This window comes from Balaenoptera ricei, chromosome 7 (assembly GCF_028023285.1).
Source record: "Balaenoptera ricei isolate mBalRic1 chromosome 7, mBalRic1.hap2, whole genome shotgun sequence".
NCBI lineage: Eukaryota > Metazoa > Chordata > Mammalia > Artiodactyla > Balaenopteridae > Balaenoptera > Balaenoptera ricei.
In genome coordinates, this window is record NC_082645.1 from 100683669 (window position 1) to 100709236 (window position 25568).

At 38.3% G+C, this 25568-nt stretch overlaps 1 protein-coding gene across 1 annotated transcript in view; it reads left to right on the top strand.

The window, feature by feature from the left end:
* The window catches only part of XRCC5 (X-ray repair cross complementing 5), a 97545-nt gene that overhangs the window by 12477 nt on the left and 59500 nt on the right, over positions 1-25568 (top strand). Inside the window, exons 6-13 of the mRNA XM_059928642.1 lie at positions 17-208; positions 2995-3109; positions 4477-4615; positions 7857-7969; positions 11245-11307; positions 15323-15460; positions 16325-16415; positions 19887-20020. Of these exons, the coding sequence (XP_059784625.1) occupies positions 17-208; positions 2995-3109; positions 4477-4615; positions 7857-7969; positions 11245-11307; positions 15323-15460; positions 16325-16415; positions 19887-20020 (985 nt within the window). The remainder of the gene's footprint in view (positions 1-16; positions 209-2994; positions 3110-4476; positions 4616-7856; positions 7970-11244; positions 11308-15322; positions 15461-16324; positions 16416-19886; positions 20021-25568) is intronic.

Consider the following 25568-nt stretch of genomic DNA (forward strand, 5'->3'; position numbering starts at 1 on the left):
GATCTTTTCCTGATAGTTTGCCTTTCCCAGTTGGCAAGGAAGATGGAACTGGGGACAGAGGAGATGGCCATTTGCTCTCGGACCACCATGGGCCCTCCTTTCCTCTAAAAGGAATCAGTGAGCAGCAAAAAGAAGGTATTCGGATGGTGAAAAAGGTGATGATGTCTTTAGAAGGTGAAGATGGGCTGGAGGAAATTTATTCCTTCAGGTAAGACATAAAAGCATTGTTTACAACTTTCAGTTGTAAGCATATTAATTTTTCTTTTGATCAGATGGCTCCCTAATGCTTTTCCTTTTCTGGACCACTTTTGAATTAGCAGTTATACTTTAGTATTTCAATTTTTATTAAAGAAATGGTGCACCAGCCCCTAATCCCTTGTTGTGAAGTTTGCATGGTTGGCGCAAGATTTCTTATTTATTTCCAGGACTATGTCGGTAGAGTTTGGAAATATATAAATATAACGAACGATTTAACAAGTCAAATTATAAAAGATGAGGTAGTAGATTTCTTCTTTATGCCAAGCTTGGGGCACATTTCTTGGGCCCTTCCTTGTCATACACCTAAAAAACATTCTTAATTATAAAAAGTGGTGTCAGATCTGAGATAATACTCAATATCCTCTAATCCTCTGATTTAGGTTTTAGGAGGCAGTATACTATAATATAGAGATTTTTTTAAAAAACTTTTGGTCTCAAAATAGTTTGGTCAGGCAAAAACAAAACAAAACAAAGCAAAAACCCCAAATATTAAGAATTTACAACCTGTTTATTCCATGTGGGCTTTGTAAAGGCAAAATGATTTAAGAAATGTGAAATCCCTGAAGTACCATATAACAATTAAGCAAGCTGCTTTTTTTGGCCATCCAATTAGAGACTGTGGGAGAGATGATCTCCTTTATCTGTATTATTCTTGGTTGGAATTGGATATACACTTATTTTGAGCAAAGAACCTGAGAGGGGTCCATAGCATCTAGAACGGTGTGTATTTGAAGGGCCTGATTTGGTAAAATGGCAATAGAATACCACACTGTATGGCTGTGGAGTTTCAAATTTTCAGGGATACTACTACTTAATGTTAAAGAATTCCAGTTTATTAATAAATACACAAAATACAAGCATTTTAAGAAAAGTTCTTAATTGAAGTAGAGGTTCAGTTGAAGTAAAGGTTCAACAATTAGGAGTTTTTTGAGTAACAGTAGTGTGTATCTGCTCTAATTTTTCTTCTCAATCACAATTTTCAAATATTTCTGGTGAGCTATAATTGATAAGCTATCAGCCTGCTTTTCTAAACATAGATACTATTGAAAAATTGCAGGTAAATGGGAATTTTGGAAATTGAACTGTAATTTCCCAAGGGGTTGTCAAAGGAGTCAGTGAAGAATCCTGTAAAGTGATGTTTCTTTGTCATAATACGTGTTCTAATTGTAATACATGCAAATATGTGTTCCTAAATTATTGTTCTTTCAAATTTGGATATGGCTTGCTCTAACGTGGGAATACATGTCTAAAGCTAACATATTCACCATGATATCGTAAAGAAGAATTATAGGCCAATAAAATTACCTAAAAAAGTTTCTTTTCCTGTAACATAGCAAGGAGGGAAATTACTATGTGTTGTCCTAGCCATCTGAAGTTACTTTGATTTTAGGTCTGCCATGAAGGTGTGGATCAGAACTTTGCCATCTGATACAGTAGCCATTATCCACATGTGGCTATTTAAATTTATTAAAATTAAAAACTTAGTCCCTCAGTCATAGTAGCCACAGTTAAAGAGCTCAGTAGCCTATTGGACAGGCATAGTTAGAACACTTCCCTCATTGCACAAAGTTGTACAGGACAGCCCTGGACTAGACTTATCCTCATCTAGAAGACATTAGAGGAAGATAACTTGACTTCTAATTGGGGAGGTTCAAACCTACTGCAGAACTCATCCAGTTGTTCTCAGATGTTACATATAAGAGGCTGGTCTTTAGAATTTCCCCTGGAACAGAATCCAAACCTCTTGATGGTTTTAGACGTGACTCATAATCAGACTAGCAATGTCCTATGAGACAGGTTAGACCTGGTTTCAGACCCATTCATTCCTCAATGAATACAAAGCCAAGGTGTACCGTAAGCTTTGGAGCAGGGTATCAGGTAGAATATCTACTATTCATTGTAAATTATTTCTGAAAATTGGAGTCTCTTGAGGCCTCTTTGTCCATAACTCTGGATAATGTCAGATAATCCTTAGTGAATACCACAAATTCCACCTATCTCCTATGATTTTCTCTGTTGTGTTTGATTAGGAACCAGATGAAAGTAGAACTGATCTTCACTAGTATTCAAATGAAGTAGCCCTCTACATTGTGTTTGCTACTTCCCAATTCCCTTTCCCTACGCAGTGAGAAACCTAGAGTTACCTGCTTTACTTTAAGACTGAGCGTGGACTGCTAAATTCCTTTATCCCGTGGAGAGTCATTATTTAACTCTCTCCACTGTGTGCATATACTTACCATGTCTTTTATTTAAGAGAATGGAAATGAGCTAAAGAATTGCAGGGTTGTGAACAGTGATGATATAGGATAGGGCCCACCCTTTGATATCCTAGAGCAGGGCTTTTTATCCTCAGGTCCATGGTTTTCAGGGAGTTGGTGTGTGCAAACGCATTTATGAATGTGCTTTTATCATATCCTCACAGTGTCCTTGGTCCTGAAAAAAAAAATGTTAAGAACAACTGGCCAAGTTGAAGAAAAGATTGAATAGGGGGAAGGAAAAGATGTTCCTTTTCACCTGTCAGTAAAGGAATTCAACTCCTTCCTCCTAAGCCAACTCATTTGTATTCTGGCTCTCTCCCAATTGATGGTTGCCACGAGTTTTCCTTGCCATCCCCTGCTGTTCCTCTCTTTATGATCAACAGCATCTCACTTCTCATTTTAGACAACTAAATGCAATATCCAGCACAGGTTAACATTTTAAAATTGCTGCTTTCATAATACATTTTTCTTTATTAAGTGAGAGTCTGAGACAGCTGTGTGTCTTTAAGAAAATTGAGAGGCGTTCCATACCCTGGCCCTGTCAACTGACCATTGGCTCCAATTTGTCTATAAAGATTGTGGCTTATAAATCGGTAAGTGGTAGGTACACATTTTTAAAGAAATGTTAGCAGGCAGACAAATATGCTTATATAAGGAACTGACAATTCGTGTGTGGGTTATTCAAAACCATAATTACTGCTTCTCTAACTGCTCTCCCTGTTCATTTCATCTCTATTTAGCTTTTATGTAAAAGGCATGCTAGCAGAGGAAGTTTTAAGAATTGTGTATAATAGGGACTTCCCTGGTGGTCCAGTGGTTAAGAATCTGCCTTCCAATGTGGGGGACACAGGTTCGATCGCTGGTCAGGGGACGAGGATCCCACATGCCACGGGGCAACTAAGCCCGTGTGCCGCAACTACTTTAAAAAAAAAAGGAAAAAAAAAAAGAATGGTCTATAATAGGGGTTGATTCCCTCCTTTTTCTCTTTCTCTCCATTGACAATTGATTGTTAATCATGAGTTTCAGGCCTTTCTCTTTTTTTTTTAAAGAAAGAAAATGAAATACATTAAGTTGTATCATTGTGGTATTATAGCAGAAATACAGATACACACCAGAGTTCAGTTCAGAGTTTTGAAAACTCAGTCACATCTAATTTAGTTGTTAATGATCTGGTAGTAACAGCATCTAAGAAATATCAAAAGATGTTGACTTGTTACTGTGAAATGGCCTTTTGTAACATATGTACATTTGTACATAATAGTATATTTTCAAAAATGAGTTGCTTTTGGTAATTATTTGATGAAATTCCAGTTTGAGTATGAGTCTTGTATCCATGCCTCTGCATGACCTTCCTTGTCTTTTTTCTTTAAATGCACAAAATAAATATATAAAAACATTTAAATATATAAAATGTACAAAATATACAAAAACATGTTTTTTTATATATTCAAGTGTTTTTTTTTAATATTCAAGGACTTAATTCCAAAACACACTACATGCATGAAAACCATGGCGGTACTTCAAGGCCTAGAATAGTGTCCCTGGGAATGAGAATATAGTCTTTTTCCTTTTTTTTTTCCTAGTTTCTTTTTCATATTTCCTTATTGATTTCTGAGTACTGATAGACTGCTTTCCCCCTTCTTGTGTGTTGGGAAACTGTGGTAACAAAATGTAGGGCCCTCTTTTGTTAGACAGTCTGAGGGTTTTGTATAGAAAGTGTTTGAATATATACAAATATTCATATTTATCTGTGGATTACCCTTGGGGGAAAATAAAATGTAGAAAGAATTATAAAATAAACTAAAATATCCACAGTAGGCAAGAGACAACAAACCAATGTAGCTGGAGTCATTGTTCTGGATTTTTTTCTGTAAAGCAGAGAGTATATTAGGTTTTCATCTTTTGTCCATCTGAATCATAGCTTTCCTTGTTTTCCCTTTATTTTTCTTTTGGAAATCAGATTCTACAAGAGAAAGTTAAAAAGTGTTGGACAGTTGTGGATGCAAGAACTCAAAAAAAAGAAGATATACAAAAAGAAACAGTTTATTGCTTGAATGATGATGATGAAACTGAAGTTCCAAAAGAGGATACTATTCAAGGTATTATGCCAGTGAGAGTTTCACTTTTGCCTAGAAGATTTTCTTCAAGATGATAGGAGGCAGGCTAGGTTTTGTATTATTTGTCTAGAGACACAACTATATGAGGGGATCATGAGACACTGGATCCTTTAGGTCATCTGTTGGGTCTCAGGCAGGATGGTTCCGAGGCAGGAGTATACTTGGGCTTTCAGTCTCTCTGGGTTTTAAATGTCTCAAGTGACAGGACTTAATACTTGGCTTTGTATTAAAGTTTGAAACTCACTAGCTAGGAAAATGCTTATATTAACATGGCTGAAGCAAATTTTTTGTTTACCTTTGACTTCCATAGCGATCATTTTTCTGAATGCCAATTTCAGGTCTTATATCCTGCCAGTTTAGCTTTTATGTAAAGGGCATGCTAGCAGAGGAAGTTTTAAGGATTACCCTTAAGGTAATTTAGGGGATAAGAAAAATTATTTGTGTTTGTTATATTGCTTTATGTTCACTAGGATCTTTAGAATTGTACTTCATATACTTGTACCCATTGGCTCTGTGTAGTGTATTTAGATGGCGTCTCTATCCAGAGGGCTTAGAAGCCAGCTGAGGGTGTCTGAATGTTCAAGAGCTAAAATGATAAGATACCAAATGATGGTTAAGATAGAAACCAGAGTCTTTATATAAATTTATCACCAGACTATGTGCTACTCAGTATAATTTTAATTTGCAAGCCTTAAAAAAAATTCCTTTCATCTGTGGCACAGCGTTGCAGTATTTGTATATTTATATGTTTTGCAGGGGTCTTGGCGGGTGGGAGAGTGATTAAAGGTGGTGGTGGTTATGACCCCTTTCTTTCTTCTGATGGATTAGAATGTAATAAACAACCCACAGTCTCTACTAATTCTTTAATTCAACTCAATAGTATAGTGTGGTTAAGAACAGAAATTTTGGAGTCAGACCTTGGTTAGAATCATGGCTCCATTACTTGCTCGTCATTTAATCCTCGTATAATGACTGGCTCATAGTAGGAAGAATAGCATGATTAAGGGTGTAAGACCAGGAAAGTAGAGGGCCTTCTCAGTGATACCAAGTAGTTAGGTAAGGTGTATAGGGCATATGCAGATTCATACTCAGGGTAGTATCTAAAAGACAATCTGCATTTTCTCTTTTAATCTTCACAACAACCAGTGAAGTAGGCACTCTTGTTTCCATTTTACAGATAAGAGAATTGAGGTTGAAAGACATTCGTTAACATGTGCAAAATCTCATAGTTAACAAGTAGCAGAATTTGAACCCACGGCTGCAGGAGTCTGTGTTTCTACATGCTATTCTGAATTAGGAAGGACTTTGAATGATACACTGAAGAGTTTGCTTAATTTTGAAAGCAACATGGAGCTGTTTATAATTTTGAGGAGCAGAGTGTCATGGGGGCTGTGTTTTAGAAAGATTAATAGGACATCTGGGTATAGGATGGATTGGAAGGAGAAGGGACTAGAGATGAGGGTACCAATTTTTTCGGTTGCAAGCAAAGAAAGCAGCTCTGGTTGTCTTCGACAGAAAGCAAACATATTGGTGGAGCAAGGGAGAGGGAAGAGTTAAACATTGTTTCAGTTCGAAGAGCATAGATGTGCAGCTTTTCTCTCTTACCTTTTTGCAGTTACCCACATACTTCCTTTGCCTGTCTTCCACTTTCTATCCCCTAATATGTAGAGTTCTCTTTTTTAGATAGAGGGACTAGTTTATGTGAGCAAAGGACTATGGTCGTATTTGTAGTCTGTTCTCTACTCTTTGCCATGTACAAAAGTTACAGTTATTGTTTTGCCCTTTAAAAGATGAGCCAGAAAACATAAGACAGTTTTAATTAGAATTTTCAGGTTACTCTTAAACAATTCAAGTAAGATGTCTGAAAAAACATTGGGTTTAGATACCACTCTTAATTATGTGCCATACATTTCCCTCTTAATTTCTTGTTGAAATTTTTGTTTATATCACCAGCTTTTATTAAAAGACATATATGAAAATAGAAATGTGTTTCTTTTTAATTAAATACATGGCATGTGCAGAGTGAGGGAACTAATAAACACTGGATCACAGAATCTGCCCCTAAACACACAAGTTTCTTTGTTTCTTGAAGTAAAGATGCATATGCTTTTCCTTTTCATCTACGCAAGGTCATAATCCTTGGATTTTGATGATCTTTCTCCCCATTAAACATATAAGACTATATAGTGAAAAGGCATGACCTTCCATAGAGCAGAGAGGCCCTGGAACAGGGTTGGAGTTTTTTTAAGGAGCCAAGAGCCTATATCTGTAATAACCTAAGTAATTAAAAAGAAAAAAAGTAGACAATCCAATCCCAGAAATAAAATAAATTTAAATGCAGAAAAATATCCAGCTTGTCAATTGAATGTTTCTAAATAGAAAAATTTTGGCTTCTTCCATTAGGCATTTGTATATCTCCAGCATCCATTTTTGAGAACATTTTGTTCTGTAAATCCTATGGGCACATTTCTCTGTGGGTCTCCAGGTTTCTAAATAAATGTGTTCTTGTTATTATGTTTACAAGTCATGATTGTATTTTAGTCAGCCATGGTTTATCTTTGGAGGATAACTAGTACATTGCATTTGCTACATTCTTTCTTCTAGGATGGATAATCACTAAGGTAACTAGATTGCAGAATATGCTACTTAAAAAAATGTAATTAGGGGCTTTCCTGGTGGCGCAGTGGTTGAGAATCTGCCTGCTAATGCAGGGGACACGGGTTCGCGCCCTAGTCTGGGAAGATCCCACATGCTGCGAAGCAGCTAGGCCCGTGAGCCACAACTACTGAGCCTGCGCGTCTGGAGCCTGTGCTCCGCAACAAGAGAGGCCACGATAGTGAGAGGCCCGCGCACCGCGATGAAGAGTGGCCCCCACTTGCTGCAACTAGAGAAAGCCCTAGCACAGAAACGAAGACCCAACATAGCAATCAATCAATCAATCAATCTTTAAAAAAAAAAAAAAGAATAAAGCTGGAGGCATCATACTAAAAAAAAAAAAAAAATTGTAATTAGATTTTAATTGTCTTTGTGTCGTGTATGTTTGTGGATCTGCCGCTTCTTTTTCTGCAGTGATCACAAGGGGCAGAAATTTGATTCCGGCAAACAGTATATGGAGGCTTGATCCGGAGTGTGCATGTATTGTTAATGTATGTATAGGGCCAATTTCAGCTTGTAGAAGATGAGGCACCATATGCTTAACAGATGCTCTTCTCTTGTTCTCTAGGGTTCCGCTATGGGAGTGATATCATTCCTTTCTCTAAAGTGGATGAGGAACAAATGAAATATAAATCGGAGGGGAAGTGCTTCTCTGTTTTGGGATTTTGTAGATCTTCTCAGGTAAAGCACGTATTTGTCTACTAATTGTAAACAAAACAGATGAGCTTTTTTCTCATTATTTGAGATGGTGTGCTTTGGATTGGGCCTGTTATTTATGTTTTTTTTCACTTTTAGTTTTTCTAAAATGTAATTTGGCGTGCTGCTATCCTTGATTTTTGAAGGTTAAAAATCAAGAGGTAGAGAAGTCGGCATAAATCAGAATAGATTCAGTGAAAAGTCACTTCTTAGCTTTGGTGTCGGTCATAGCTCATAGTAGCCTTAAAGAAACCGCATCCAGTTCTTTGCTATTGTATTGCTTTCTCTAACTGTTACGTATGCTGGAGTGTTTTACAGGAGTCAGGGTCTAGTTGGGTTTTGAATGACCATAGATCTTTTAGAATATCATTGATTTATGCCAGTCACCCTTCTTCTCAACGGCCAACAAAGAGGTCTCGGAAGCAAAACTTGTTCATTAGTCATATGTTTTTTAGACGGCAATACAGAGATACAGAAGAGACACAGTGGAAAATGCAGTAGCTTATTGAAGGCTGTGGATACCATATACTCTCCAAGAAAGGGTCATTAAAGATTCCCAGCAGTCTTAGATGAAATATTCTTGAGGTAGGCAACCGAACAGAATAAGTAGAAAGTGCATCTTTTCAGGCTCTATAGGGATGAAGAGATTTTTGTTGGTTCTAGAAGAACTCAAGTGAGAATTAAAATAAAAATAAATATAACCCAGTGTACCAGATTTAAATTTCTTCATGTTGCTCCAGCATGTAGTCCCTGTATAATTCAGTGTTAGAATAATTCAGTGAGGTGGGGAGAATGTCTTCCATCATATGCTCAAACTGTTAGATACAGTTTTAAGACTCATAAAACCAAAAATTGCGAGTATTTACTTAAAGTCGATACAGTTAATGGTGAGAATAAATACCTTTTGGAAGTTGAGTGTCTCTAACAGTTCTCTAACAAATTACACTAAATGTGCTTTTCTTTAAAATTATTCACTTTGGGAGGTATATAAACTTAAAATTTACGGTTCTTAATGTCAGTGCTTATGAGTCTTTTCAGTGAAACAGAACCTCCATTCAGACCTATTTGTAGAAACTGGCTTATTGGGAACTGGGTCTGCCTAATTCCAGACAGGCAGAAAAGATCTATCCAAAACTCCTATAACTGTAATTTAGGACTCAAAAAACTGAAATCATCTGTGCCATGGTAGGTGTGGGGACCTATTTAGTTAGATGGCAAAGCAAGAAAAAGTGAGCTGAAAAAGTACGTTTTCCATTTAAAAAGATTTTTATTGACTTAAAATTAACTTTTAAGTCATGAAGTGTTTTCTAAACCAACTTTCTGTTGTTTTTAAGCTCTAAATTATTTTGATCTTAAGTGCAATATCAGACAGGTACAATAAAGATAGTCATAATAGCTACCATTTATTGAGTGATTATAATATTATAATCAGTATACTAACCACTTTATATAAATTCCCATTTAATTCTTATTACAGTCCTCTCAGGTAGGTGCCTTGATATGTATTTTATACATTAGGAAATGGAGGTTCAGCGCTGTTAGGTAATTGGCCCAAGGTCCCCAGGTAGAAGGTGGTAGAGATGGGTTTTGAACCAGGTCTCTCTGACTCCAAAGCTATGCCATTAATCAGCTATAATCTGCCCACCAGATAGGCTCATTTTTGAATAGTCTAGTTTTTACATACCTGCTTTTGTGTATCATGTTAACAAATGCATACACGTCATCCTAAGAACAAGGTTTTTCCATATCAACTAAGGTAAAGTATAAGTATGTACCTTTTAATAAACTAGTAATTAGCTTTAAATTAATAAGATCACAGTTTTCCAGATTCCCTTAATCTGAGGGACACTAATATTTCTGGATTGAATTAGTGTGAAACTTTTCATAATATAAAATAGGTTTTTTTTTTGCTTTGGAATTTTATTTTTTTTTGAATAGTGAATTACTCTTCTCTTTTAAACTTTCAGGAGTCCTTTCAATTTGCCTTCTTGCATGTTGTCAGTGTTCTGGTAGGATGGATAAGAATTTAGCCAGAATTTCCCCAAATGTCTGGCTGTCCTTTGAGAAGTCATTTAGGTGCCTTAGGAAAAAGTATCATTAACTGTTCTTGAATCAGTCAAGAACTATTACAGATTCTAATAGGAGGGCAAATAAATCTATATGGATGTAGCAAACTGAAAATATAAGATTATTCCCATATTTTTTCAAATAATGGTTTTCAGATGGGGAATGGAAGTGAAGATGGAGGTATTTGGCTTATATGGGCCTCACCCCCACACCTTTGGGACCCAGTTTTCCTGAGCTGCTGTTACTGTGAAAGTGCTCACAATTTCTCGCCTTAGAGGTGGGAGGGCAGAAAAAATATTTGAGAAGCATTGCCTCTCTTATGGCACATTCTTATAAATACGCTCCAGGCTCAAGATGACATAGATCAAAGAGAAGTTGATCTTGGTTGATAGGCACAGGTGGTTATAATATTAGGAACTCTTAGTATTCATCTTCTAGTCTCTGACTCCTCTGATACTGTGCTAGGTGAGTAATTTAAAGGACACATGGTACTCTAGTCTCTTGGCAGTTCATCAATGCCATGTCATTTCTCTTAGGATGAAGTCCAAACCACTTAACTTTGCTCATAAGAGACTTCATGATCTGATCTTTGCTAATCTCACTCATCTAACTTTTCAGCTTTCCCCCTTGCCCTGTGGCACTGCGCTACTCGAAAAGCAGTTCCCCAAATGTACTATGTGTTTATGTCACTCCAGACTTAATCACACTGTTATCTCTGCTGAGGACACTTGTGCCCAGACTTTCATCTTAGTTCCTACCCATCCTTTAAGTGTTGACTTAGGTGTCACCATTTGCAGAAGCCTTCGCTGACACCTCATGACTGAGATAGCTGCCCTTTGTATGTGCTCTTGTAGCGCTGAGCTGTAATACTGTACTCCTGGGGACCAGTAGCACTGCCTGGTAATACTCCACTGCAGCTAATTTCATATTTCTCTACGCTCCTCAAGGCAAGGCTACATCCTGTTCATTATTGTGTTATAGTGCCCAGAACAATGTTTGACATAAACTAGGCACTCACATATTTGTTGTGTTTAAGTGATTTGAACCTCAAAGAGTGAGTTGTTTCTAGTACCTGTGAATGTTTTTCAGTAAGAGCATTTTGAATGTAATTTCCTAGTATTGTGTGGCATTATGGTTTTTTGTGTTACTTATTTTGGATCGAAACCAGTTCTTTTCCTCACTTCCTCTTGTAGGTCCACATGAAATATTTTATGGGAAATCAAGTTCTAAAGGTCTTTGCAGCAAAAGATGATGAGGTGAGTTGACAGTAGGTCTTTGAGGTAGTGCCGTAGAATTGAACTGTCATTTTAAGTGAGTTGTTTGGGGCTTTTATAGTTTAAAATGACATTAATTCTTGCAACAGCAGTGGGAAAATTCACTGACATTTAACTCTGAAAATGGAGAAATGATAAATGAATTTATCATAGCATGAGCACAAGGCCTGAGGACATAGTTCTGCAATTGGAGATCAGGTGAGTATTAAAAACAAAAACATTTGAACAAATACATTTAAGTATGCGGATCTCATGGTCACAGGTTCAGGAAGGTTGGGGTCAGGTTAACATTTTCATTTTCATAAACAGAACATTTAGTGCTGGCTCAAGCATCCTGAAGATGAGCTTCACTGACTCACGGGACTACTTCCATCATTGAGAAATTTGTCTTATCCCCCTTACCTCTTTCTTTTCATTCTTTTCCTACATCCCCAGGAGATTCTGTTTTCAGGCTGGTTTCTGCCTGGCTAACGACCCGTGACTGGTGCATCCTACACTCACACCTGCCCTCTCTATAAATATTTTCTATGTAGTCTTCAAGGAAGAACTTGTTATTTCCTTGGAGATTTTGATGTTAACTGGAAAGTTACCATCCAGTGTCTGTTTAAGACTACTTAGGTCTCCATGTTCCAGAAGTTACTTGCATTTGGAACTGGTAAACTGGATGTAGATGGCTTGTTTGGGGTGTGGGGAAGTGTGGTGGTATAAGTGATCTAGTCCTCTTTTTCTCCTCACTTCTGAAGGGTAGCTGGCTGCTGATTTAGTGAATGGATATACCATTATTCTATTAGAACAGTAAAATTAGGAGAAGAAAATGCTTGGCTTCCACTCAGTATTAAATGGATTCATTAAAGCACAGTAGGTGTACGTGAATCCTCAAATTTGAGAATCCTAGTTCATGGATTTCTCCCGAATCAAATCCTAATGGGAATCAGGCAGTTCTAGTATCTATTGTCAACACACCTTAACTGCGTTTTTAACTTCTGCTGAGGTTTTAACTCCAACTTACTGTCCCTTTTCCCAAAGAAAATTCTGATCACTTCATGTGATTGCTGGGTGTGCAGTAAGGAAAATCATATCACAAAGCTGTGTTGACACATATGATTCTCTAGACTTGCTAGCTCAGGTCAGGGCAGCATTGTGACTTGCATAGTTCAAATCCAGCCTCATACAGACCTTATAGATCACAGGGTCACTCTGAGTCACTAAAGAAAAAAAATTCATCTACTGATGGCAAAGGGCTACTCTTTGGTGTCAGTTCTTGATGTCATAGTCAAAGAATAATATTAACTAATTGGGGCTATGAGATAAGCAGGGGAGTAAAGAAACTGTGTCATATGAGGACTTTGAGTAAAAGATTGCGTGGAGAAGACTTGTGTAGGTAGGCAGGGGAGTAGGAGGGATGAGAGACAATAGCCTTGTTCAGATACTTAGAGGATTATCATATGGAATAGAAACTAAACTATGCTTCCTACCAGAGGTAAATTGGAACCAATAAGTGGGCATTTTGTTCAAGATGAAGAATTATTTTATCAACAAGGATTACTATCTCCAAATGGGTTGGTTCCTTGTGAGATGGTCAGATCCCCATTCCTGTAAGTTTCTAAGCAGAGTCTCTACCCATCAGATGTTAGGAAGGGAATTCCTTCATCGTGTGGGTTGTTAAACTAGATGAATACTTTTGTTTTTCAGCTCAAATATTCTATGATTATATTCCTTTTTAAAAGTGTTTTCTCTGGTCATTAGCATATAATTTTTTTTGTATGGAGAATCTAAATTTTTATGTGCTGGTTTTCACTATGTGGAAGAGAACGGGAGAAGAGAAAGGGAAGGAAATGGAGCTTTAGTTGAGTTTCCCACAGGTGTAATATGGTGTTATAGCTGCCATTCCAGACCCCATCCTTCTTTAAGTATCCCAGTTGGTCCTATCAAAGACACCCAAATAAAAACTTGCAAACAAATTGGAAGTAATCTCTTCTTTAGACTCCCATCGTGCTTATCTGGCCTCTCTTATGGGACTTGTTAGAATATACACATTCTGTACTTGGTACACATCTCGTTTCTGCTAGTAAAGAAGCTCAGTGAGATCAGGGACTCAACTTTGTTTTCTTACATTGCCTAAGATAGTGCTTAGCCAAGAGTAGGCACTAAGTAAATATTCCTTGAATTGAACTGAAAAGGAAGGTAATCAATCTATCATGAAATCTGTAGAGGATTTTGATGACTAGGTATTGATGTCATAGGTTTTTAGTGGAGGAGATGGGGATACACATAGCTAACTTTGATAAGGGTTAGCTGTAACATTGAGAAAAGTACAAAGTGTTGGGGAGTTATGGAGAGGGAGAGAGCTGAGTAAAGCAAATCTGAAATGGAGAGCTTGTCAGTTTACTGGGCCTTGAAAATGGGTTAGAAGCTTGAGAGCCAGAGATTTGGAGAGAGCATTCTAGTGAGGAGGAAACTGTACAAGCAAAAAGCTACCGAGGTGGGAGAGTACAAGACTTGCCCGTGAGTAATGATCAGCTCTACCGAGGCAGGGATAGAAGAACCCTTGGAGGTTTTTATGGAAGAGAGTGACGTGATCAGCTCTAGGAACAGGGGAGGCAGTGATGGAACAGAACAGATAGAATTTGAAAGACGGCATAGAGGTAGAATCGATAGAGTGTGGTGAACACTTGAAGGTGAGGGACTGTAGGGAGGCATTTCAACTTCAGGGCTTCTCATTTGGTTGACTGGGAGGTGGTGTTAGTGGAAGCAGGGAGTACAGGAGGAGAGAAGGGGGAAGACTGTAAGCTTAGTTTTGGTCATGGATAGTTTGAGATACCTAAGGTACAACTGTACGAGTTATCTACCAACTGGTAGGCGATATAAGCCTGGGTCTTGGGAGAGTTTTTTTTTTTTTTTAATCTTTCTTTTTTAAAAGTTTATTTATTTGTTTATTTTTGGCTGCATTGGTCTTTGTTGCTGCGCACGGGCTTTCTCTAGTTGCGGCGAGCGGGGGCTGCTCTTCGTTGCGGTGCGCGGGCTTCTCATTGCGGTGGTTTCTCTTGTTGCGGAGCACGGGCTCTAGGCACGCAAGCTTCAGTGGTTGTGGCACACAGGCTCAGTAGTTGTGGCTCGCAGGCTCTAGAGCACAGGCTCAGTAGTTGTGGCGCACGGGCTTTGTTGCTCCGCGGCATGTGGGATCTTCCCGGACCAGGGCTTGAACCCGTGTCCCCTGCACTGGCAGGTGGATTCTTAACCACTGCGCCACCAGGGAAGTCCCTTGGGAGAGTTTTAAAGCTGAATATACAGACTTTTGATTCATCAACTCATGGAACTGGATAAAATAAATAGTCGCCAAAGTAGAGTTTTAGAGTGAGAGGAGGAGAGAAAGGCCAAGAGCAGAATTTCAAGATTAATTGGAAGAAGAGAAGAGCTGGGGGAGGAGTGGTGTACAAAAGTAGAATAATCAGGGCAGAGTGTTGTTTCTGAAGCCAAAGAAGGAGAAAGAGTAGAGAAAGAGGGATGGTCAGATGCTACTGACAGGTCAGGCAAATAGAATGCGGACTAAGAGTTGGGCAATTTGGAGATCATGGGTGACTTCAGAGGATAATTTCAGTAAGGAAGTGGGTCAGTAGCTTGATTAGATTGAAGAATAATTGTGTTCTAAGCAGTGAAACAGCAAGATTATTATTTCATGAAATGTAAAGATGAAGGGAAAGAAAGTTATAGATACTTATTTGTGGAGAGAGAGACAAAGAAAGATTTTGTTTAGAGTGAGGGTGTGAATTCAGAGGAGAAGGAAAATTGAAGGAATAAGAGAATATAATGAAGAAAAGTTCCAGAAGGGGTACAGTAAATGTGATTAAATGCAGATGTGTACAGTGTAGCCTTAAAGTGGTTAGAGGGGCACTTAAAATCTAAAACAGGAAGAAAGTGAATAACAATCTTGTAAGTATTGTGCTGTGAAAATCCTCACGTGTTTGACATGTGTTAACGCATGCATCTTTCTTACTAGGCGGCAGCAGTTGCCCTTTCCTCCCTGATTCATGCTTTGGATGAATTAGACATGGTGGCCGTAGTTCGATATGCTTATGACAGAAGAGCTAATCCTCAAGTTGGCGTGGCTTTTCCTTATATCAGGGACGCCTATGAGGTAAACCTGCAAGTCTTATTCATAATAATTTTTTTCCCTTCAGTTCCTTTATTCTAAACAGTGCTTCTCAACCGTTAATGTGCATGAGAATTACTTGGGGGATCTTGTTAAAATGCAGTTTCTGATTCTGTAGGTCTGGGGTGGGGTCCTGAGATTCTGCATTTCTCACCAACTCCCACGTAATGCTGATGCTGCTGGTCTGTGAACCACACTTTCAGTTGCAGTGAAAGAACATAAATTATAAGAGGATGCAAAGAACTTCTCATGAAATCAAATCAGTAAACATTAACCGTGACCTTCTGTTTGCCCAGTCCAGGGACCTTCTCTCCATTCTGATCCTTCTTGACTTCTCAGAACCTAAAGGGAGTACAGATTACCTCCCTTTCTACAACAGCCTTTAGTGTGGATAAAGGTTGAGGGTGTGATTTTCTTGTGATCCTGGTGAAGTTCCGTTTTTCTAGGGCTCTCCTGTTTAAAATGCAGGTCTAGCTCCCTCGCCATTTCCTGTCTCTCAGAGCACTCGCTGCAGCAGAAATGGAACGAGGAGGCAGATACCTTGACTTCCACGTCGGCCTGCCAGTCACCTCGACTCTCTCATTTGTTGTGTTGGTCATGCATTTTGTAGGTATTCTTTGATGGTCTTTCTTTTAAGCATTTCTTTTATGTTGAATATTCTTTGTACTGTTTGCAGTTGTGTACAGCTAATCACAGAAATTGGAACACTTTATCCTCCACGTCCCAGACTCGAGCCGTCTGATTTTTGAAATCCTTTTGTTGTGCCACTTTCACAGTGTTTGAGATCAGCTTTAAATGTTTTCCATTAATTCGGTTGTTTCTGTTTTTACCTCCACTCTTTCTCATTAGTGTTTAATGTACGTACAGCTGCCTTTCATGGAAGACTTGCGGCAGTACATGTTTTCATCCTTGAAAAATAATGGGAAATGCACTCCCACAGGTGAGTTTATTTCCATTTTGCTCACTGATTGGCTGTAAACACAGACTGTTTTGGGGAAATCACCTGTCTTTAGTCATGGTTTGGGGCTAGGATTTCACAGGGTGGTGTTACAGTTGACCCTTGAACAACGAAGAGGTTAGGGGCACCACTCCCCCCAGTCGAAAGTCCATGTATAACTTTACAGTTGGCTCTCAGTATCCATGGTTCTGTATCTGTAGATTCAACCAATCTCAGATTGTGTAGTAATGTACATATATACTTATAATCCACATATAAGCGGATCTGACCAGTTCAAACCCACGTCGTTCAAGGGTCAACTGTAGTTGGATTCCAGTTACACTCATATATGGTAATGATGAAGGTGATTTTTTTCCAGTAGCAGGGATAGGTTTGCTCCAAACATTGTCTAGTTTCTCCCTTCTGACTCAGAGCTTGTATCTGAGGAGCAGCTTGCTGGAAATGGATGTACATGCTGTAATTGTGAGCAGAAGGTTTGCCCTCTACTGAGGTGAACTGACATGTGGTATCAAACCTGTGACTAGTGTCCTATGTAAAATATGATGTAACTTTAACCAAAAAGCGACAGTGCTGTACATGCCCTTTTCTCTTTGTCCTTTCTTCATAGTTTACATTATCAGTCCAAGTCCTGTTGCAGGAGTTACTGGGAGCTCAATGAGAAGAGATCTTTATTAAGCATCTGGCTGCAAATGTCAGGGTGCTACCCAGAGTGATTCTCACACACACACAGATCCTGTCTTCCAGAAATCTCACAGTTTAAGACAGTTATCATAAGATATACCAGTGGGCTGAATGTAGAGAACATACCAAAAAGAACACAGAATGTAGAGTAGATGTTTTAGTTGACAAGTTTAAATCTGCAGCAGTGTAGGATTAGGGAGTTGTGAGGTGAGTCTCAGAACTGGTGCCCTCTGTACACTGGGAGCAGTGTGCAGGACAAAAGCTAAGAACCAAGTGGGCCCCAGGGCTTGTATCTGTACCTTCTAGAGATGAGTCTCTCTGCATCGCGTGGAGCCAGGCATGGACTTGAATGTGTAGAGGGTGCCAGCGTGTTACAGTATTCTGTCTCTTCCTCTTGGTAATCCCAAACTTTAACTGAGAAGAACATTTAAAAAAGAGAACTTTGTCGAGAGATTACCTTATAGATATATAAATCACTCAGGATCTAAAACATTAAATATTTTTCGATCTGTTGCTTTATATTGTGTGAGTTCTGTGACATTTTTGTTTGCATTTGCTCCATTGGAAAAACGGATCATTAAAATTGTTTGGCGTATTTCCCAAGTCAGCATTTATGTAGGGGTGTGTAATGCCAGCGTGGTCTGGCCTGATACTAGCCTGTCGTAGCAGATGGAAATCACCAAATATTCACCCACACAGGTACCACCTCCTTCCTATTACCGGGTGGACCCTGCAGTAGTCAGCTTGAGATGGTGCCTGAAACCTCCCTTGGAAACTCCAAAAATGGGATAGAAATGATATCTCATGATAAATATCTGTATGCTCGTTCATTTTGTAGTAGCTGTCCAAAAGCGATGTTTGAAAAGGTGAAGAATAGAAGCATAATGAACTTTTAGGAACTGCTTACTCTTTTCCTCCTTTTGCCTAGTGACTGTGAATGATCCCAAAATAGCAGTTCAGTTTTAATAGCTGAAGTGCCGTATGAATCAGCAGAATGAAAGTTACACGTGGCAGTTTAGGTAGAAGCATTTTTGGGAGAGTTGCCTTTCATCCACATTGCTTTGGGGTGTGTCGTTTTCACTGACTTGGTAGATTTTTATCGGGGAGAACTTGCTTTCTATCTGGTATTAGAGAGACATAAAGAAGAGGACGTCGTGTTTCTGCTCTCGAGGATCCTTAGAATTTGAATGGAGTGGGGTAAGACATGTATGCAGGACTTTTTTCCAAAGAAGACATACATATGCGTGGCCAACAGACACATGAAAAGATGCTCAGCATCACTAATCATTACGGAAATGCAAATTAAAACCACACCTGTCAGAATAGCTATCATCAAAAAGACAACAAATAACATGTGTTTGCAAGGATGTGGAGAAAAGGGAACCCTTGTGCACTGTTGTTGGAATGTAAATTGGTTCAGCCACTATGGAAAACAGTATGGAAGTTTCCCAAAAAATTAAAAAATAGAACTACCATATGATCCAGCAGTTCTACTTCTGGGTATTTTCCCAAAGAAAACAAAAACATGAACTCAAAAAGATATATGCATGCCTATGTTCATTGCCGCATTATTTACAGTAGCCAAGTTATGGGAGCAACCAAAGTGTCCATCAATAAATGAATGGACAAAGATGATGTGATACACACACACACACACACACACACACACACACACACACACACACACAGAATGGAGTATTACTCAGCCATAAAAAAGAATGAAATCTTGCCATTTGCGAAAACATGGATGGACCTAGAAGGTGTTATTCTAGGTGAAATAAGCCAGACAAATACCATATGATTTCACTTAAATGTAGAATCTAAAAAACAAAACAAATGAACAAATAAAACAGAAACAGACTCTTAGATACAGAGAACAAACTGGGGGGTTGCTAGAGTAGAGTGGAGTAAGGGGATGAGTGAAATAGGTGAGGGGGATTAACAGGTACCAACTTCTAGTTATAAATAAGTCACAGGGATAAAATGTACAGCATGGGGAATATAGTCTATAATATTGTAATAACTTTGTATGGTGTCAGATGGTAACTAGACTTATCGTGTTGGTCATTTTGTAATGTATAGAAATATTGAATCACTGTGTTGTACACCTGGAACTAACGTAGTGTTGTAGATCAATTATACTTCAATTAAAAAAAAGATTAAAAAAAAAAAAGACATGCACACAGGTCTGTGTGATTAGCGCCATGAGGTTTGTGAGAGTAAAGAACTCATTCTGACTTGGGGAGATTGTAAAGGAATCCACTCACTCTGGTCCAATGGCATCTTCCTGTTAAGTTGGTATACTCTGATACAGGTAATGTTAAACCCTTATAAAGCTAATGCTTCATTTCCAAAGGCATTTTCCTTTTCTTTTTTAATGTTATTCTCCTTTGCCAGTTACCAGTTTTTTTAATGTCAACTCAATGAATACTGAGTATTTTGAATTAGCATATGGAAGGTGGGTTTTGTATGGCTCTGGTGCATTTTTCTTGAACAAACTCTTTTGCTTTTGATAAGATATTCCACTATCAAAAGTTCATTAGAGCTGGGAAGTACCTAAAAGACCAGCTACTCTAAATAGCTCTCTTTGCAAATAAGAAAACTGAGGCTCAAGTTAAATGACTTGCATAACTAGAGAGTATTTTTGGCAGGGCCAGGACTGAATATCCTTCCAGTATTGCTGTGAATATCTGTGAATGGAAAGCATTTGTTTTGGAGACTAATGGAGGTAATCATTATTTCCTTTTGCTGCTCTGTTTATCCTTGTCTTAGAGGCGCAGTTGAGTGCTGTTGACGCTTTGATTGACTCCATGAGCTTGGTAAAGAAAGATGAAGAGGAGGGCACCATTGAAGACTTATTTCCAACCAGCAAAATCCCAAATCCTCAATTTCAGAGATTATTTCAGGTGAGAGAGGAAAGGTGAACCAGTCATACTTTTCTTAGATGAAAGAGAGCTAAGTGAAAAGTTAGGGTAATTGGCTGGTCCCAATCAAACTGAAGGCTCAGTTGCTCTGTCTATTTAATGGAAGAATAACACCTTTCTCTACCTACTGAAAAAAGATAAAAAATACTCTGAGCTTTTAGAAAGAAAGAAGTAAAGTTAGGATGTTTCTAAATTTTTTTCTGGGAGAAGGCTAGATTTTTTTTTTTTGATAGGAGGGCCAAATAAAAAGCAGATTCTTCTTTTATGCTTTTTACTGGGTTTCTTCCTCTGTTTTATGTGAATGAGACTTTTCCTTGTTTTTTTTTTAATATCCAAATAGGAGGGAGGTTTTTATGAACTGTGTAATATGTAACCACTATTAGGGAAGAAGTGTTAGAGGTCAGAGAGGTTATAGTATGAACTTATTAAAGAGTAGCTAAAGAAAAATTAAAGAAAAATGTAAAATATAAATTTCTGAGTCTTGGTCCAAAGGAATTAGAAGATGGACATTGGATTAAGGGAAGCTGGGTAACTTGACAAGAGAGCTGATTTGTGTGAAGGAAGGGGAGGGATGGACCAAGGATGAAGTGGAAGGACTATCCCAATCCTGGAATAACCTGGTGAAAGCAGGACATAAGCTCCTCTGAACCCCACAAAGGTGAAAAAAATCACAAGCAGCTTTGCCAGGCAAACTTTTCCCCTCAGGGGATGGAGGGCCTACTGCTGTGGCAGGTGGGGGCAGGTGGGGAGGTGGGAAAGGAGGCTGCATGTTGGGGAGTTCCTTGATTGCCCCTTTTGACTCATCTCTCAAAGCGTCCTTAACTAACTCAAATCCGTGTTAGGGCCTGTTGCGATTTTGAGGGATCTTCTACTCAGAAGAAACTGCCTGGTTTTTTGATGTTTGTAATTAAAAAAAAATCTTTTTTTCTAAAATCAGAACTATGAAGACTAACAGGTCAAGACCTGACTCAGTGAATACTTTTGTATTCTAAGTGTAATCAAGTATAAATTACTTGTATACATTTCTTTGCTGTTTTTGACAAGTGGACTTCAAGACCTGAAGGCCTTTGCCATTTGTAGAGAAGGGAGGAGCAGACTAGTTGGTGTGGAAAGCTTGCAAAAACAGGTCACTATGGTGAAAAGTAGAAACTTCTAATACTTGGCAGATACCAAGGGTAGGTACTATTATCTTCAACAAATATTTGTTGGATTAATGAACAGATGCAAGCCATAAGTGCAGGCATTGTTATCTTTTTTATCATTATTATCTTTTAAAGCTTTAAGAACTGGCAACTTTGATTTTTACAACCTACCAACTTTGTTTTCTTTTGTAGGGGAGAGTTTTTCTTTTTTTTCTTTTTTTCTTTTTTTTTTTAAACATCTTTATTGGAGTATAATTGCTTTACAATGTTGTGTTAGTTTCTGCTGTGTAGCAAAGTGAATCACCTATATGTATGCATATATCCCCATATCCCCTCCCTCTTGCGTCTCCCTCTCACCCTCCCTGTCTCACCCCTCTAGGTGGTCACAAAGCACTGAGCGAGCTAATCTACCCGTGTGACGCAGCTGCTTCCCACTAGCTATGTATTTTACATTTGGTAGTGTATATATGTCAGTGCTACTCTCTCACTTCGTCCCAGCTTACCCTTCCCCCTCCCCGTGTCCTCAAGTCCGTTCTCTATGTCTGCATCTTTATTCCTGTCCTGTCCGTAGGTTCATCAGAACCACTTTTTATCTTTAGATTCCATATATATGTGTTAGCATACAGTATGTGTTTTTCTCTTTCTGACTTACTTCACTCCATGTGACAGACTCTAGGTCCATCCACCTCACTACACATAACTCAATTTCGTTTCTTTTTATGGCTGAGTAATATTCCATTGTATATATGTGCCCCATCTTCTTTATCAATTCATCTGTCAGTGGACACTTAGGTTGCTTCCATGTCCTGGCTGTTGTAAATAGTGCTGCAGTGAACATTGTGGTACATGACTCTTTTTGAATTATGGTTTTCTCAGGGTATATGCCCAGTAGTGGGATTGCTGGGTCATACGGTAGTTCTATTTTTAGTTTTCTAAGGAACATCCGTACTGTTCTCCATAGTGGCTGTATCAATTTACGTTCCCACCAACAGTGCAGAAGGGTTCCCTTTTTTCCACACCCTCTCCAGTATTTATTGTTTGTAGATTTTTTGATGATGGCCATTCTGACTGGTTTGAGATGATACCTCATTATAGTTTAGATTTGCATTTCTCTAATGATTAGTGATATTGAGCATCCTTTCACATGTTTGTTGGCAATCGGTATGTCTTCTTTGGGGAAATGTCTATTTAGGTCTTCTGCCTGTTTTTGGATCGGGTTGTCTGTTTTTGTTTTTTTTGGTAATTTATTTATTTATTTTTTTATACTGCAGGTTCTTATTAGTCATCAATTTTATACACATCAGTGTATACATGTCAATCCCAATCGCCCAATTCAGCACACCACCATCCCCACCCCACCGCAGTTTTCCCCCCTTGGTGTCCATATGTCTGTTCTCTACATCTGTGTCTCAACTTCTGCCCTGCAAACCAGCTCATCTGTACCATTTTTCTAGGTTCCACATACATGCGTTAATATACGATATTTGTTTTTCTCTTTCTGACTTACTTCACTCTGTATGACAGTCTCTAGATCCATCAACGTCTCAACAAATGACCCAGTTTCGTTCCTTTTTATGGCTGAGTAATATTCCATTGTATATATGTACCACAACTTCTTTATCCATTCGTCTGTTGATGGGCATTTAGGTTGCTTCCATGACCTGGCTATTGTAAATAGTGCTGCAGTGAACATTCGGGTGCATGTGTCTTTTTGAATTATGGTTTTCTCTGGGTATATGCCCAGTAGTGGGATTGCTGGGTCATATGGTAATTCTATTTTTAGTTTTTTAAGGAACCTCCATATTGTTCTCCATAGTGGCTGTATCAATTTACATTCCCACCAACAGTGCAAGAGGGTTCCCTTTTCTCCACACCCTCTCCAGCATTTGTTGTTTGTAGATTTTCTGATGATGCCCATTCTAATTGGTGTGAGGTGATACCTCATTGGAGTTTTGATTTGCATTTCTCTAATAATTAGTGATGTTGAGCATCTTTTCTTGTGCTTCGTGGCCGTCTGTATGTCTTCTTTGGAGAAATGTCTATTTAGATCTTCTGCCCATTTTTGGATTGGGGTGTTTGTTTCTTTAATATTGAGCTGAATGAGCTGTTTATATATTTTGGAGATTAATCCTTTGTCCGTTGATTCGTTTGCAAATATTTTCTCCCATTCTGAGGGTTTTCTTTTTGTCTTGCTTATGGTTTCCTTTGCTGTGCAAAAGCTTTTGAGTTTCCTTAGGTCCCATTTGTTTATTTTTGTTTTTATTTCCATTTCTCTAGGAGGTGGGTCAAAAAGGATCTTGCTGTGATTTATGTCATACAGTGTTCTGCCTATGTTTTCCTCTAAGAGTATTATAGTGTCTGGCCTTACATTTACGTCTTTAATCCATTTTGAGTGTATTTTTGTGTATGATGTTAGGGAGTGTTCTAATTTCATTCTTTTACATGTAGCTGTCCAGTTTTCCCAGCACCACTTATTGAAGAGGCTGTCTTTTCTCCATTGTATATACTAGCCTCCTTTATCAAATATAAGGTGACCATATGTGTGTGGGTTTATCTCTGGGCTCTTTATCCTGTTCCATTGATCTATATTTCTGCTTTTGTGCCAGTACCATACTATCTTGATTACTGTAGCTTTGTAGTATAGCCTGAAGTCCTGGAGCCTGATTCCTCCAGCTCTGTTTTTCTTTCTCAAGATTGCTTTGGCTATTCGAGGTCTTTTGTGTTTCCATACAAATTATGAAGTTTTTTGTTCTAATTCTGTGAAAAATGCCATTGGTAGTTTGATAGGGATTGCACTGAATCTGTAGATTGCTTTGGGGAGTATAGTCATTTTCACAATATTGAGTCTTCCAATCCAAGAACATGGCATATCTCTCCATCTGTTTGTATTGTCTTTTTTTTTTCTCTTTAAAAACTTTAGTAAAATTTATTTGCATACAGAGTGCTAATTAAACTTTTTTTTTGCTTTTTCATTAAAACAGTCCACACCCTCTGTTGACACTGGTTTGTGTTGTTCTAAGTACTTGAAAACAACAAGTGGCATTTTCTTAATTACTCTAAGACAATTTTTATTAACACAAGTTGCCTTTGCATGTACAGTCCAGTTTATTGAGGTTTTGTCCTATGTGAGCTTTATCCCATGAGCATGACTCAGAGTGGGAAGGTCTAATGTTCTGCCTCCTGGCAGGGAAGATGTTTGTATCATCTTTAATTTTGTATCATCTTTAATTTCTTTCATCAGTGTCTTATAGTTTTCTGCATACAGGTCTTTTGTCTCCTTAGGTAGGTTTATTCCTAGGTATTTTATTCTTTTTGTTGCAGTGGTAAATGGGATTGTTCCCTTAATTTCTCTTTCTGATTTTTCATTATTAGTGTATAGGAACGCAAGAGGTTTCTGTGCATTAATTTTGTATCCTTCCACTTTACCAAATTCATTGATTAGCTCTAGTAGTTTTCTGGTAGCATCTTTAGGATTCTCTGTGTATACTATCATGTCATCTGCAAACAGTGACAGTTTTACTTCTTGTTTTCTGATTTGGATTCCTTTTATTTCTTTTTCCTCTCTGATTGCTGTGGCTAAAACTTCCAAAACTATGTTGAATAATAGTGGTGAGCGTGGGCAACCTTGTCTTGTTCCTGATCTTAGAGGAAATGGTTTCAATTTTTCACCACTGAGAATGATGTTGGTTGTGGGTTTCTCATATATGGCCTTTATTATGTTGAGGTAGGTTTCCTCTATACCTACTTTCTGGAGAGTTTTTATCATAAATGGGTGTTGAATTTTGTCGAAAGCCTTTTCTGCATCTATTGAGATGATCATATGGTTTTTCCCCTTCAGTTTGTTAATATGGTGTATCACATTGATTGATTTGCATATATTGAAGGATCCTTGCATTCCTGGGATAAATAAACCCCACTTGCTCATGGTATATGATCCTTTTAATGTGCTGTTGGATTCTGTTTCCTAGTATTTTGTTGAGAACTTTTACATCTGTGTTCATCAGTGATATTGGCCTGTAGTTTTCTTTTTTTGTGTGACATCTTTGTCTGGTTTTGGTATCAGGGTGATGGTGACCTTGTAGGATGAGTTTGGGAGTGTTCCTCCCTCTGCTATATTTTGGAAGAGTTTGAGAAGGATAGGTGTTAGCTCTTCTCTAAATGTTTGATAGAATTCGCCTGTGAAGCCATCTGGTCCTGGGCTTTTGTTTGTTGGAAGATTTTTAATCACAGTTTCAATTTCAGTGCTTGTGGTTGGTCTGTTTATATTTTCTGTTTCTTACTGGTTCAGTCTTGGAAGGTAGTACTTTTCTAAGAATTTGTCCATTTCTTCCAGGTTGTCCATTTTATTGGCACATAGTTGCTTATAGTAATCTCATGATCCTTTGTAT